The sequence below is a fragment of the Castor canadensis genome, chromosome 10, assembly GCF_047511655.1.
Source record: "Castor canadensis chromosome 10, mCasCan1.hap1v2, whole genome shotgun sequence".
NCBI lineage: Eukaryota > Metazoa > Chordata > Mammalia > Rodentia > Castoridae > Castor > Castor canadensis.
The window spans coordinates 61,131,085-61,145,062 of record NC_133395.1 but is presented as its reverse complement, the minus strand read 5'-3'; the positions used below and the strand labels follow the sequence as shown (position 1 = coordinate 61,145,062).

At 36.4% G+C, this 13,978-nt stretch overlaps 1 protein-coding gene across 1 annotated transcript in view; it reads left to right on the top strand.

Moving 5' to 3' along the window:
• Sucla2 (succinate-CoA ligase ADP-forming subunit beta) overlaps positions 1–13,978 on the top strand; it is a 44,631-nt gene that overhangs the window by 16,729 nt on the left and 13,924 nt on the right. Inside the window, exons 5-6 of the mRNA XM_020170846.2 lie at positions 8,512–8,640; positions 11,373–11,511. Coding sequence (XP_020026435.1) covers positions 8,512–8,640; positions 11,373–11,511 — 268 coding nt within the window. The remainder of the gene's footprint in view (positions 1–8,511; positions 8,641–11,372; positions 11,512–13,978) is intronic.

Genomic DNA, 13,978 nt, shown 5'->3' with positions numbered 1-13,978 from the left:
TCATATAGGGCCTTTGTTATGTTGAATTGTTTTCCCTCAGTCCTTTTTGTTGAGTGTTTAGAGTTGAATGAAGAGTGTGTGTGTGTGTGTGTGTGAGATACTGGGGATTGAACCCAGGACCTTGTTCATACTGGATAAGCGCTCTCCCATTGAGCCATATTCCCGGTCTAGAGTTGAATTTTGTCAAATGGTTTTTTTTTAAATCAATTGAAGTGATTGTGGTTTTTGTCTTTTATTCTGTTACTGTAAAAAAAATAGCATGTTTATGGGAAAATTTATTTTTGGAAAATAGGTATATTTAAAATAGCAAGACTTACCTTTTTATGTTTTATTTCTTTCCTATATTGTTGTTGTTTGTATCATACTTTATGTTAAAAAAACAATTGAGAACACAAGTTAGGATTTTGTATCTTTTTCCTTTAATAGCACAATATGTATATATATGTGTATATGTATATATATGTGTGTGTATGTATACACACACATCTATATGCCATGCTCCTGACACTTTTTGCTTTACTGGGGGTTGTACTTTTTGCCCAGGGCAACCTAAGACTGTACCTGTGTATTTACATCTTACCTTCTTCTATTGTTTTTGATAATAGCCAGGACTATTTTTTCAAGACAATTTTCTTTTTTATTGACTTGTAGTAGGGCTGGAGCTTAGAAAAACCTACAGCCTTTTTCCCCTTCCTCTTTCAGATGTCAATATAATCTGTTTTCATGACTTTCTTTTTCTTTTTTTTTATTGTTTTATTATACATATGTGCATACAAGGCTTGGGTCATTTCTCCCCCCTGCCCCCATCCCCTCCCTTACCACCCACTCCGCCCCCGCCCTCTTCCCCCCAACCCTCAATACCAGGCAGAAAGTACTTTGCCCTTATCTCTAATTTTGTTAAAGAGAGAGTATAAACAATAATAGAAAGGAACAAGTGTTTTTGCTGGTTGAGATAAGGATAGCTATACAAGGAGTTGACTCACATTAATTTCCTGTGCATGTGTGTTACCTTCTAGGTTAATTCTTTTTGATCTAACCTTTTCTCTAGTTCCTGGTCCCCTTTTCCTACTGGCCTCAGTTGCTTTTAAGGTATCTGCTTTAGTTTCTCTGCGTTAAGGGCAACAAATGCTAGCTAATTTTTTAGGTGTCTTACTTATCCTCACCCCTCCCTTGTGTGCTCTCGCTTTTATCATGTGCTCAAAGTCCAATCCTCTTGTGTTTGCTCTTGATCTAATGTCCACATATGAGGGAGAACATACGATTTTTGGTCTTTTGGTCCAGGCTAACCTCACTCAGAATGATGTTCTCCAATTCCATCCATTTACCAGCGAATGATAACATTTCGTTCTTCTTCATGGCTGCATAAAATTCCATTGTGTATAGATACCACATTTTCTTAATCCATTCGTCAGTGGTGGGGCATCTTGGCTGTTTCCATAACTTGGCTATTGTGAATAGTGCTGCAATAAACATGCAGGTGCCTCTGGAGTAACCTGTGTAACAGTCTTTTGGGTATATCCCCAGGAGTGGTATTGCTGGATCAAATGGTAGGTCAATGTTTAGCTTTTTAAGTAGCCTGCAAATTTTTTTCCAGAGTGGTTGTACTAGTCTACATTCCCACCAACAGTGTAAGAGGGTTCATTTTTCCCCGCATCCTTGCCAACAGCTGTTGGTGGTGGTGTTGCTAATGATGGCTATTCAAACCAGGGGTGAGTGGACTCTTAGTGTGGTTTTAATTTGCATTTCCTTTATTGCTAGAGATGGTGAGCATTTTTTCATGTGTTTTTTGGCCATTTGAATTTCTTCTTTTGAGAAAGTTCACTTGCCCATTTCTTTAATGGTTCATTAGTTTTGGGAGAATTTAGTTTTTTAAGTTCCCTATATATTCTGGTTATCAGTCCTTTGTCTGATGTGTAGCTGGCAAATATTTTCTCCCACTCTGTGGGTGTTCTCTTCAGTTTAGAGACCATTTCTTTTGATGAACAGAAGCTTTTTAGTTTTATGAGGACCCATTTATCTGTGCTGTCTCTTAGTTGCTGTGCTGCTGGGGTTTCGTTGAGAAAGTTCTTACCTATACCTACTAACTCCAGAGTATTTACTACTCTTTCCTGTATCAACTTTAGAGTTTGTGGTCTGATATTAAGATCCTTGATCCATTTTGAGTTAATATTGGTATAGGGTGATATACATGGATCTAGTTTCAGTTTTTTGCAGACTGCTAACCAGTTTTCCCAGCAGTTTTTGTTGAAGAGGCTGCTATTTCTCCATCGTATATTTTTAGCTCCTTTGTCAAAGACAAGTTGGTTATAGTTGTGTGGCTTCATATCTGGGTCCTCTATTCTGTTCCACTGGTCTTCATGTCTCTTTTAGTGCCAGTACCATGCTGTTTTTATTGTTATTGCTTTGTAATATAGTTTGAAGTCAGGTATTGTGATACCTCCAGCATTATTCTTTTGACTGAGTATTGCCTTGGCTATTCGTGGCCTCTTGTGTTTCCATATAAATTTCACGGTAGATTTTTCAATCTCTTTAATGAATGTCATTGAGATTTTGATGGGAATTGCATTAAACATGTAGATTACTTTTGGGAGTATTGACATTTTTACTATGTTGATTCTACCAATCCATGAGCTGGGAGGTCTCTCCACTTTCTATAGTCTTCCTCAGTCTCTTTCTTCAGAATTTTATAGTTTTCCTTGTAGAGGTTGTTCACATCTTTTGTTAGGTTTACACCTAGGTATTTGATTTTTTTTGAGGCTGTTGTAAATAGAATTGTTTTCATATATTCTTTCTCAGTTTGGTCATTATTAGTGTATAGAAATGCTAATGATTTTTCTATGTTGATTTTATATCCTGCTACCTTGCTATAGCTATTGATGATGTGTAGAAGCTTCTGAGTAGAGTTTTTTTGGGTCTTTAAGGTATAGGATCATCATCTGCAAATAGGGATATTTTGACAGTTTCTTTACCTGTTTGTATTCCTTTTATTCCTTCTTCTTGCCTAATTGCTCTGGCTAGGAATTCCAGTACTATGTGAATAGGAGTGGAGATAGTGGGCATCCTTGTCTGGTTCCTGATTTTAGAGGGAATGGTTTTAATTTTTCTCCGTTAAGTATAATGCTGGCTGTAGGTTTGTCATATATAGCTTTTATAATGTTGAGGTACTTTCCTTCTATTCCTAGTTTTCTTAGAGCTTTTATCATGAAATGGTGTTGGATCTTATCAAAGGCTTTTTCTGCATCTCTTGAGATGATCAAGCAGTTTTTGCCTTTGCTTCTGTTAATGTGGTTTATTATGTTTATTGATTTTCATATGTTGAACCACCCCTGCATTTCTGGGATGAAGCCTACTTGGTCGTGGTGAATAATCTTTTTGATGTGTTGCTGAATTCGGTTTGCTATTATTTTGTTGAGGATTTTTGCATCAATGTTCATTAAGGAGATTGGCCTATAGTTTTCCTTTTTGGAGGTGTCTTTGCCAGGTTTTGGGATAAGTGTAATACTGGCTTCATAAAATGTGTTAGGCAGTTTTCCTTCCCTTTCTATTTCGTGGAACAGTTTAAGGAGGGTTGGTATCAGTTCTTCTTTAAAGGTCTGATAGAATTCAGCAGAGAATCCATCAGGTCCTGGACTTTTCTTTTTGGGGAGCCTCTTGATTGCTGCTTCAATTTCATTTTGTGTTATAGATCTATTCAGGTGATTAAGTTCCCCTTGGTTCAGTTTTGGATGATCGTATGTATCTAAGATTTCCAAATTTATTTGAATATAGGTTCTCAAAGTAGTCTCTGATGATTTTCTGGACTTCCATGGTGTTTGTTGTTATCTCCCCTTTTGCATTCGTGGTTCTAGTAATTTGGGTTTTTTCTCTCCTCATTTTAGTCAGGTTTGCCAGGGGTCTATCAATCTTGTTTATTTTTTCAAAGAACCAACTTTTTGTTTCATTAATTCTTTGTATGGTTTTTTTGGTTTCTATTTCATTGATTTCAGCTCTTATTTGTATTATTTCTCTCCTTCTACTTGTTTTGGGATTTGCTTGTTCTTGTTTTTCTAGGAGTTTGAGATGTATCATTAGGTCATTGATTTGGGATCTTTCAGTCTTTTTAATATATGCACTCATGGCTATAAACTTTCCTCTCAGTACTGCCTTTGCTGTGTGCCAGAGGTTCCGGTAGGTTGGGTTTTCATTTTCATTGACTTCCAGGAACTTTTTAATTTCCTCTTTTATTTCATCAATGATCCATTGTTCATTAAGTAATGAGTTATTTAGTTTCCAGCTGTTTGCATGTTTTTTGTCTTTACTTTTGTTGTTGAGTTCTACTTTTACTGCATTCTGATCAGATAGTATGCATGGTATAATTTCTATTTTTTTATATTTGCTGAGGCTTGCTTGTGCCCTAGGATATGATCTATTTTGGAGAAGGTTCCATGGGCTGCTGAGAAGAATGTATATTTTGTAGAATTGGATGAAATATTTGTAGACATCAAGTAGGTCCATTTGATCTATTGTATATTTTAGATCTAGGATTTCTTTGTTTTTTTTCATTTTTCTTTTATTATTCATATGTGCATACAAGGCTTGGTTCATTTCTCCCCCCTGCCCCCACCCCCTCCCTTACCACCCACTCCACCCCCTCCCGCTCCCCCCCCCAATACCCAGCAGAAACTATTTTGCCCTTATCTCTAATTTTGTTGTAGAGAGAGTATAAGCAATAATAGGAAGGAACAAGGGGTTTTGCTGGTTGAGATAAGGATAGCTATACAGGGCATTGACTCACATTGATTTCCTGTGCATGGGTGTTACCTTCTAGGTTAATTCTTTTTGATCTAACCTTTTCTCTAGTTCCTGGTCCCCTTTTCCTATTGGCCTCAGTTGCTTTAAGGTATCTGCTTTAGTTTCTCTGCATTAAGGGCAACAAATGCTAGCTAGTTTTTTAGGTGTCTTACCTAGATCTAGGATTTCTTTATTGATTTTTTGTTTGGATGACCTATCCATTGATGATAATGGAGTGTTAAAGTCTCCCACAACCACTGTGTTGGAGTTAATGTATGCTTTTAGGTCTTTCAGGGTTTGTTTGATGAAATTGGGTGCTTTGACATTGGGTGCGTACAGATTGATGATTGTTATATCCTTTTGGTCTATTACCCCTTTTATTAGTATGGAATGTCCTTCTTTATCTTGTTTGATCAGTGTAGGTTTGAAGTCTATTTTGTTAGAGACAAATATTGTTACTCCTGCCTGTTTTCGGGGGCCATTGGCTTGGTAAATATTCTTCCAGCCTTTCATCCTAAGCCTATGCTTATTTCTGTTGGTGAGATTGGTCTCCTGTAAGCAACAAATTGTTGGATCTTCCTTTTTAATCCATTTCGTCAAGAGGTGCCTTTTGATGGGTGAATTAAGTCTGTTAACGTTAAGCGTTAGTACTGTTAGGTATGTGGTGATTCCTGTCATTTAGTTGTCTTAGTTGTTTGAAGGTTTGATTGTGTGCACCTAAGTTGAGGTTACTCTCTACTTTCTTGCTTTTTCTTTTCCTGTAGTTTGGTGCTGCCTGTCCTTTCATGGTTATGTTGGGTTTCACTTTCTGTGTGCAGAATCCTTTGAAGAATCTTGTGTAGTGTTGGCTTTGTGTTCACATATTGTTTTAGTATCTGCTTATCATGGAAGACTTATTGCTCCATCTATTTTGAATGATAGTTTTGCCGGCTAGAGTATCCTGGGGTTGAAGTTATTTCCATTCAGTGTCCGGAAGATCTCACCCCATGCTCTTCTTGCTTTTAATGCTTCTGTTGAGAAGTCTGCTGTGATTTTGATGGGTTTACCTTTGCATGTTATTTGTTTTTTCTCTCTTACAGCCTTCAATATTCCTTCCCTAGTTTCTGAACTTGTTGTTTTAATGATGATATGTCATGGGTTAGTTCTATTTTGATCTGGTCTGTTTGGTGTCCTGGAGGCCTCTTGCATCTGTATGGGAATATCTTTCTTTAGATTTGGGAAATTTTCTGTTATTATTTTGTTGAATATATTACACATTCCCTTCGCTTGCACCTCTTCTCCTTCTTCGATGCCCATGATTCTCAAGTTTGGTCTTTTGATGGAGTTTGTGAGTTCTTTTCACAGGTCTTGAGTTGTTTAATTAATAGTTCTTCGGTTTTTCCTTTAATTACCATTTTATCTTCAAGTTCTGAGATTCTGTCTTCTGTTTGTTCTGTTCTGCTGGATTGGCCTTCCCTTTTGTTTTGCAGTTCGTTTCATTCTTTTTTCTGAGGTTTTCCATATCCTGGATGGTTTCCTCTTTAATGTTGTTTGTTTTTGTCCTGAGTTCATTTATCTGTTTATTAATCGTGTTCTCTGTTTCACTTTGGTGTTTATACAGTGCTTCTATGGTTTCCTTTATTTCTTCTTTTGCTTTTTCAAATTCTCTGTTTTGTTGTCTTGGAATTTCTTGAGTCTCTCCTGTACATTTTGGTTGACCCTATCCAGTATCATCTCTATAAAATTCTCATTGAGTACTTGTAGTATGTCTTCTTTTAAATTATTCTTGTGGGCTTCATTGGGTTCTTTGGCATAGTTTATCTTCATCTTTTGGAGTCTGGATCTGAGTATCTGTTTTCTTCATTTCCCTCTGGTTCCTGTAGTAATTTTTGGCTGTGGGGAAACTGGTTTCCCTGTTTTTTCTGTCTTCCCATCATTGTCCTTGGTGTTGTTACTGTCCCTGTACTGTGTGCAATTAAGTATTTTCTAGCTTGTAATAATAACAATGGTAATATTTAGAATGGAAGGGTGAGAGGAGATGGAAAGCAAGAAGTTAAAGAAAAAGGGAAAAACAAACAGACAAGTAGGAAAAAACAAAACAAGGAATCAAACAACAAAGTTTCAAAAGTATAAACAGGGAACGTTGGTGTACTATTCGACAGTAAGCTGAGCAGGCATTAGACAGACAGAGAGGATTGAAAATAAAAAATAAATAAAAAGAATAAAAATAAAAATAAAAAATAAGTAAATGGAAAAAATATATAAATAAAACAAAATGAAAAATAGAAAATAAAAAATAAAAATAAAAAAACCCTCCATGTTCAAGTGCAATGAAGTTTGAATCTTAATAATTTTGGTGTCCGTCTCAGTCTCCAGTCCTGGAGATGGTGCCTTAGATGTTGTTCTGTAGTTGTCTCATCAAAGGGAATGCATTAAGTAGAACAAACACACACACACACACACAAAACCCACAAAGTGTCCCAAGTTCAAATGCAATATAGTTTCAGTAAGTTTTTCAGCATGCAGGTGTAGTTTGGTTGTTTTCTCATCAAAGGTAGGGCGAGAGAAAAAAAAAAAAAAGAGTCTGGAGACAGTTCTGTGAATGGTATCTGCGGCTGTGGCTTGCCTGCCCACTGCTGTCAGCCTGCTGTTGCTGGAGGTTTTATCTGTGCAGATCTCAGGGGTGAGCTTAATACTCACCTGGCCCCGCAGGCTTTTTTTACTCAGAGTTCTCCTGTGTGTGAGCCTCTGCTACAAGCTTTCCCCTTTCTAAGCACACTGGGGGAGGTGACACTGCACCCACTTTCTCAGGCCTGCTGTTTGTTTACAGCTCATGTGGGAGGTGGGTCTTCCCCCCTCTCCTGTGGAGTTTTCCTCCCTGGGCCACTCTCACAAGTTTCCCGCTCCTGGTTGCTGGGCGCATGCCCCTGCTCCTGCTGGAGCCTCTCTGGCCCGGCCTGGCTTGTTTATTTACAATTCCGGGAAGGATTCCTTTCCACCCCCTTTGATGCTCAGTGCACCCCACCCTCTTTCCAACGTGTCTTTATTGTTCTTATTGCTTATTACTCAGTTTCTCTTTTCTCCGGGGGGAGGTCGGTCTGTCCAGGGGGTTATGCTGATCTGTCCCAGGGTTGTCTGTGAGAGTACCGCGGTACCGCTAAGCTCACCTTGTCTGTGTCTTCCTAAGCCGTCTGCGCGCAGGCGACTGGAGGCCCCGGGGCCTTCCTGGTTTCTCCGTTTAACGTGAAGTGGAGATTCTCTGTGCCGGCTGGATGTGTGGAGGGGTCAAAGTGTTGCCTCTTCTCGGTGGTTTTGCCTGCAAGGTGTGTCTCCAGCAGCTCTCCAAGATTTCACTATAGGAGGCTCGCTTTCTGCTTCCTCCCTCTAGCCACCATCTTGACTAATTTCTCATGACTTTCTAATGGTTCTACTTTGAGCAATACTTTGTCTCTCAAGTTCATACAAAACTGCATTGGTTATCTTAAATGCACATGATTATATTTACTTACTTGGTATAAGTTTTCATGTATATTTTTACTTTCTCCCTCATGTATAGGCCATCATCTTTGTTTTCTTTTTGCTTTTTTTCTGTGGCTTCATTTGAACATTTATAAGGGAGTACTGTGACAGATATATGAGGATAAGTTCACAAGGAAAATTTAAAATATTAGTAGATGCTAAGTCTGATAGTGTGTATAGGTTTTAAAACTTTATGAGTTTAAAATAAAATCTACCTATTTTGTCTCTTTTCCTCCTTGCTAGGGTCCTGTGTTAATAGGAAGTTCACAAGGTGGTGTTAACATTGAAGATGTTGCTGCTGAGAGCCCTGAAGCCATAGTTAAAGAACCTATTGATATTGTAGAAGGCATCAGAAAGGAACAAGCTGTCCGGGTATGTTGTATTCTGAAAGAGTTTTACTTTGTAAATACAGAATTGTAATACTTAACTGAGGATAATTAACTTCATACAAATGAAGTGATTGTCAAACTTTAAAAAATTTTGAGTGTCAAGATAAGTTAATACCTTACTTAAAATTGTAATATTTGAGAGTATCTGCCGTATTTTAAATATCTATGATCTTTAGTATCTTCACTTATCCATTCATCTAAATTTTCCTAATTTTCTCAAATTACGGTTTCTTTTGAAATTTATTTTACTCAGGATCCATGTAAGGTCCTGCACTGTTTTTGGTTAATATGTCTCATATGGGTGTTTTTCAAATTTATAGTTTTCATTTTCCTCACTCTTTCCATCTTTTTTTAAATTCGAGTTTATTTGTTGAAGAAACTGGGATGATTGTCATTCATTGTTTCTCATAGTTTGAATTTTACATCCCCTTTGTGTCATTTTAAATGTTCCTGGGTTTCCTTTATTTACTGTAAATTGTATAGAAGGGTAAGAAGACTGTCTTACATATCTCTATGATAGGTCAGAAGATTTATTTTGAGGATGTTTATGGACACATGAGAATCTCATGAATCCTGTGGATTTTCTTTTCAGTGTATACACATACAGAATAAAGTTTACTTATAACCTCACTGTTTTTAGTACTGTCCTTCCCTTCTAGCCCATACTGTCTGTGCTTCCTCCAAAAAAAAGAGATAAAGTGAGAATTCCTTGGTAGTATTTGTAATGCTGTTATGTAATTAAATTATTTGGTTTGGCTATAAAAATAAGTGATTCATTTTAAAAGTTTGAATATTAAACTTTGAAATTAACCATTGGTTAGTGAGAAATTAACCATCTATTAGTGAAAAAATGATGTCATAGTAAGGTTATTTTATTGAAGTATAGCAAGAGCAAAAGTTTGGCACAAGGTTTAAAAGGAGAGTGGGAATAGTGAAGCAAATAATTTATGCAAATTAATACCATAAATGTTTAAAAGGACAGAGATTTGATTTATTAGGTATATGAGAATGGTGACTGAAGAGTGAAATTCAGATGAGGAAGAAAACATTTTATTCACAAGAAGAAAAATATGCTAAGAGTATAACATTTTGAATGTGGAGCAGAAATGATACCTGCTGCCGTGCTTGGTAAATTAATATCATAGTGGATTGGCCAGAATTATATTGGGATTCTCAAATGTTTTAGCCTATAGAAATAGTAAGTTGTGATAGAAGAAAAATCTTTCTTAATGAAAAATATTTTACTTTATATTCTATTCTGTATTTGAAATCGGTCTTAACTAAAAATTACATTCCTTTGTTTGATCAGCCATTTTATTTATTGGCACTCGACTCCAAAATCATATTCACTTTCAAGAATTTAAGATTCTTTGTAGTTGAAAATCAGGAGAATGTGTTGCAGCTTTTAATAGCAGTAGAAAAAAGAGGAAATCATTCTCTTTAGTGTTCCTGAGCAGTGGCTGCATTGTTAGATTGAGCATACAGACACTTTGCCTGTAATCCAGCTACCCTGGTCAAAAAGTTGGCCAGATCCTATCTCAAAAACAAGCTGTGCATGGTGGCACATGCTTATAATTCCAGCTTCTTGGGAAGTGGATATAGGAGGATCATGGTTAGAGTACAGCCTGGACAAAGTATAAAATCTTGCCTGCAAGCAAACTAAAAGCAAAAGGACTAGGAGCATGGCCCAAATGGTGATTGCCTAGCAAGACCCTGAATTCAATTCCTACTAAAACACACACACACACACACACACACACACACACACACACACAGAGCATGGCCCAAATGGTGATTGCCTAGCAAGACCCTGAATTCAATTCCTACTAAAACACCCACACACACGCACACACACACACACACACACACACAGAGCATGGCCCAAATGGTGATTGCCTAGCAAGACCCTGAATTCAATTCCTACTAAAACACACACACACACAAAGGAATGAACATTCAGACACTATCCTCCGTATCAGTGTTACAGAATTGCTTGTGGAACTGTAAAACTGTTAAAATGCTTGGTCTACTACAGAACTTATGAAACAGAACTTCTGGATTGCAATCTTGATATTTTGTTGTTTGAAAAGCTCTACAGGTATTTCTAATTAGGAATCTCTGCTCAAGAGTGTAAACATTTCTACCAGATTAGAAGCTCAAAATACCCTTATCTTTGGGGCCTGGCACAGTACCTGGTATATATTAGGCATTCAGTACATTCTCAAATGAATGGAATAATTCTTTATATGTCCTCATTACCTTGCAGACATTCTTCCCAACTTACCTAAAAGGTCAAATAGAGTAATTTAATATTTTGGCCATTGTTTGGACTATTCTGATTGTCAATCCACTTTTATATGTAGTTTTAGTAAAATACAAACCTCTTTTTTTAGGTTGGCCATAAGGCTTAGAGGCAGTATGGTGGCTGTGGAATGAGCACTGGGACTGTAACCTAGGTGAATGACAAGTCACTTGACCTCTGAATCTTTTTCTTCTCTGTAAAATGGGCATAATACCTGCTGTGTGAGGATTTTGAATAGAAGGTTTTGTTGAACCATTTAGTAGTAGTATCTGGTATTTCAGTGATAGGTGTTTGACTACAAGTATATCATGTCTACTTTTAAATGATAAACAAGGTCTTTTAATTTACACTACTTTAATGCTGTTTTGACATACCCAACTACTACTTATAATAAAAAGACAAATTGCTTTCAGCTTGCACAGAAGATGGGATTTCCACCTAATCTTGTGGATTCTGCTGCAGAAAACATGATCAAGCTTTATAACCTTTTTCTGAAATATGATGCAACTATGGTAGAAATAAATCCAATGGTAGAAGATTCAGATGGAGCTGGTAAAGTATTTTACCAAATGTTGACTATGCATTTGTCTACCTATTGCGTGCTTCAGTAAGGAAGTTGAAATTATAAGGAAGTGAACTTATTTCTGTGTAGAAGCTTATTTTATAATGAATGTGAATAAAAATGAATGAAACCCACTAAAACGAATACTTTACACGCATAGACACAGATTCATGTTGTGCTCTCCAATTTGGTGACCATCAGCCACATGTGGCTATTTAAATTAAAATTATAATAAGTTTACCATATTCACAGATTTACTATAAGATCGAAAGAAATTTCAAAATCAAAAGTTTTAATTTTTTTTTTGAGGTACTGGGACTTGAACTCAGGGCCTTCACCTTGAGCCACTCCACCAGCCCTATTTTTGTGAGGGGTTTTTCGAGATAAGCTCTTGCAGAACTGTTTGCCAGGGCTGGCTTTGAAAGTCTTGATCTCTGCCTTCTGAGTAGCTGGGATTATAGGTGTGAGCCACTGGCACCTGGCAAGTTTGAAATTCTTGTCATACTCATTAAGCAGCTCAGTTGATGAGGAGATACTCTTGCTCAATTGTGTTATCAGTTGTGTTTAAATTGTTGTGTGATCTGTTGAGTGTTTTCCTGCCCTTAATTTTGTGAAAACATGTTTTCCAAAAAACAGATGGTACCCCCCAAAAGCAAGGTAAAAGTTAATGAAATCCTCCCAATCCAAAAAGGGTATATAATACACTGATTTAAGTGACAGTGAAAATTTTAGATTTCTTGAAGTTGCATGGCATCACAGGGGAAAAAAAATTAAGCATCTGCAGTATAGCACTGAACTCTATGCATCCTATGCATTTGTGGTTTTCCCTCAGTGTTGGTATCCTTGGAATTATATACCTGAGGATACCAAGGGTGTACTATATATAAGATTTGAAAATTCAGTTCTTTAGTCATATCAATTACCATATTGGATAGCACAGATATAGAGCGTTCCATAATTGCAGAAGGTTTTCTTGGGCAGTGCTGGATTAGAGTATTAAGGTGGTGGTGAGTAAATAGCTGTAGTTTGGGGAATTAGTCTTCTAGACTTCTCTGAGTTTCAGATGTTAGTGGCACTATGGATGTCTGTTGTGCTCAGAGACTAGAGTTGTTTTAATATTTTTTAGCCACGAGAGAAGTAAGAAGATTAGCTTGTTATTTTGACTACCCTCCTTTTGCACTTGCTTAAAAGGTAAATCAGATTTGAATTATGTGTAGTTTTATTTTAAATTTACTTTATCTTTGTCTTAAATTTTTCTTGATATTTTAACTGCTTCTGTTGCTATAACTTACTTGATTTTGGTTGAAGTCTGGGCAATTCTAACCTCCTTCAGCGTTTGTAGTCCATTTTTCACTTCTAATTACTTCTGTTCTTTATCAAAGAAGTCAACTTTTGGTTTGTCATTTATATGATAAGGTAAAGAATGAGTAAATTCTCTTGTGATAATAAAAGTAGTTTATAAAACTGAATCCAATTAAACTTTTGAAGAGTGAGGGCTGATGCATATTTTAAAAATATATCCAGTAAAGAATTACCCGTATAAAACTAATTTCTGATGTTATTTTCCTGATTTTGTAACTGAGAGAGGCCAATTAACATTGAAAGCAAGCCCACTGAGTAATTTCCAACTGTTACAAAGGGAATGTCATCATAGTCTGAATGACTTTTTTCCCTGTGTTTTTTCAGGTTTTCTTTTCTTTGCAAGTATTTGCATAAGTTTAGAAGAGTTTTTTTTTTCCTGATTAAGGGCATTTATAGTTACTATAGAAAATTTATAAAGCACCAAGAAATACAGATATAAAGGAAAAAAGAACTCCTATAACCCAAATACCCAATGCCCTCTTAATGTTTATTTCCACCTTTTCTGTAATTGGGAGCATACTGTCTACTCAGTTTGTATCTTCACACTGTGCAGTTAACATTATACAATAGAATTTTTTTCATATTAAATATTTTTTCATAAGCCAGTATTTAAAGAGTTTATGTCTTTGATTGCAAGTCTGATTATCTTTCTTATAGATTCTTAGAAGTAGGATTTTGGGGTCAAAGTAAAATATTTTTCATGTATATTTTGATTATTGCATGAGTAATAACATTTTAAGATATAATATTGCCAGATAGTTTTTCCTCCCTTCTTTCCTCCCTACCTCCATTGTTCTAATATATATTCAGAGTGTCTGTCTCGCTGGAAACTTTGCCTGAAGTGTTGTATGGGGTTTTATCTCCAAACTAACAATGAAGAAATGGTGTTTTACTTTACTTTTCAATTCTGTGATTATTAGCAGTGTTGATTGAGAATTTTTCAGGTTTGTTGAACATGTTTTCCTTCTGTGAATTCCTGTGGCTACTATAACATTACTATAAATTTAGGTGACTTATAGCAGTAGAGATTTATTTTTTCATCATCCTGGAGGTCAGAAGTCCAAAATCAGTATCACATGAATTTATCAAGGCTCT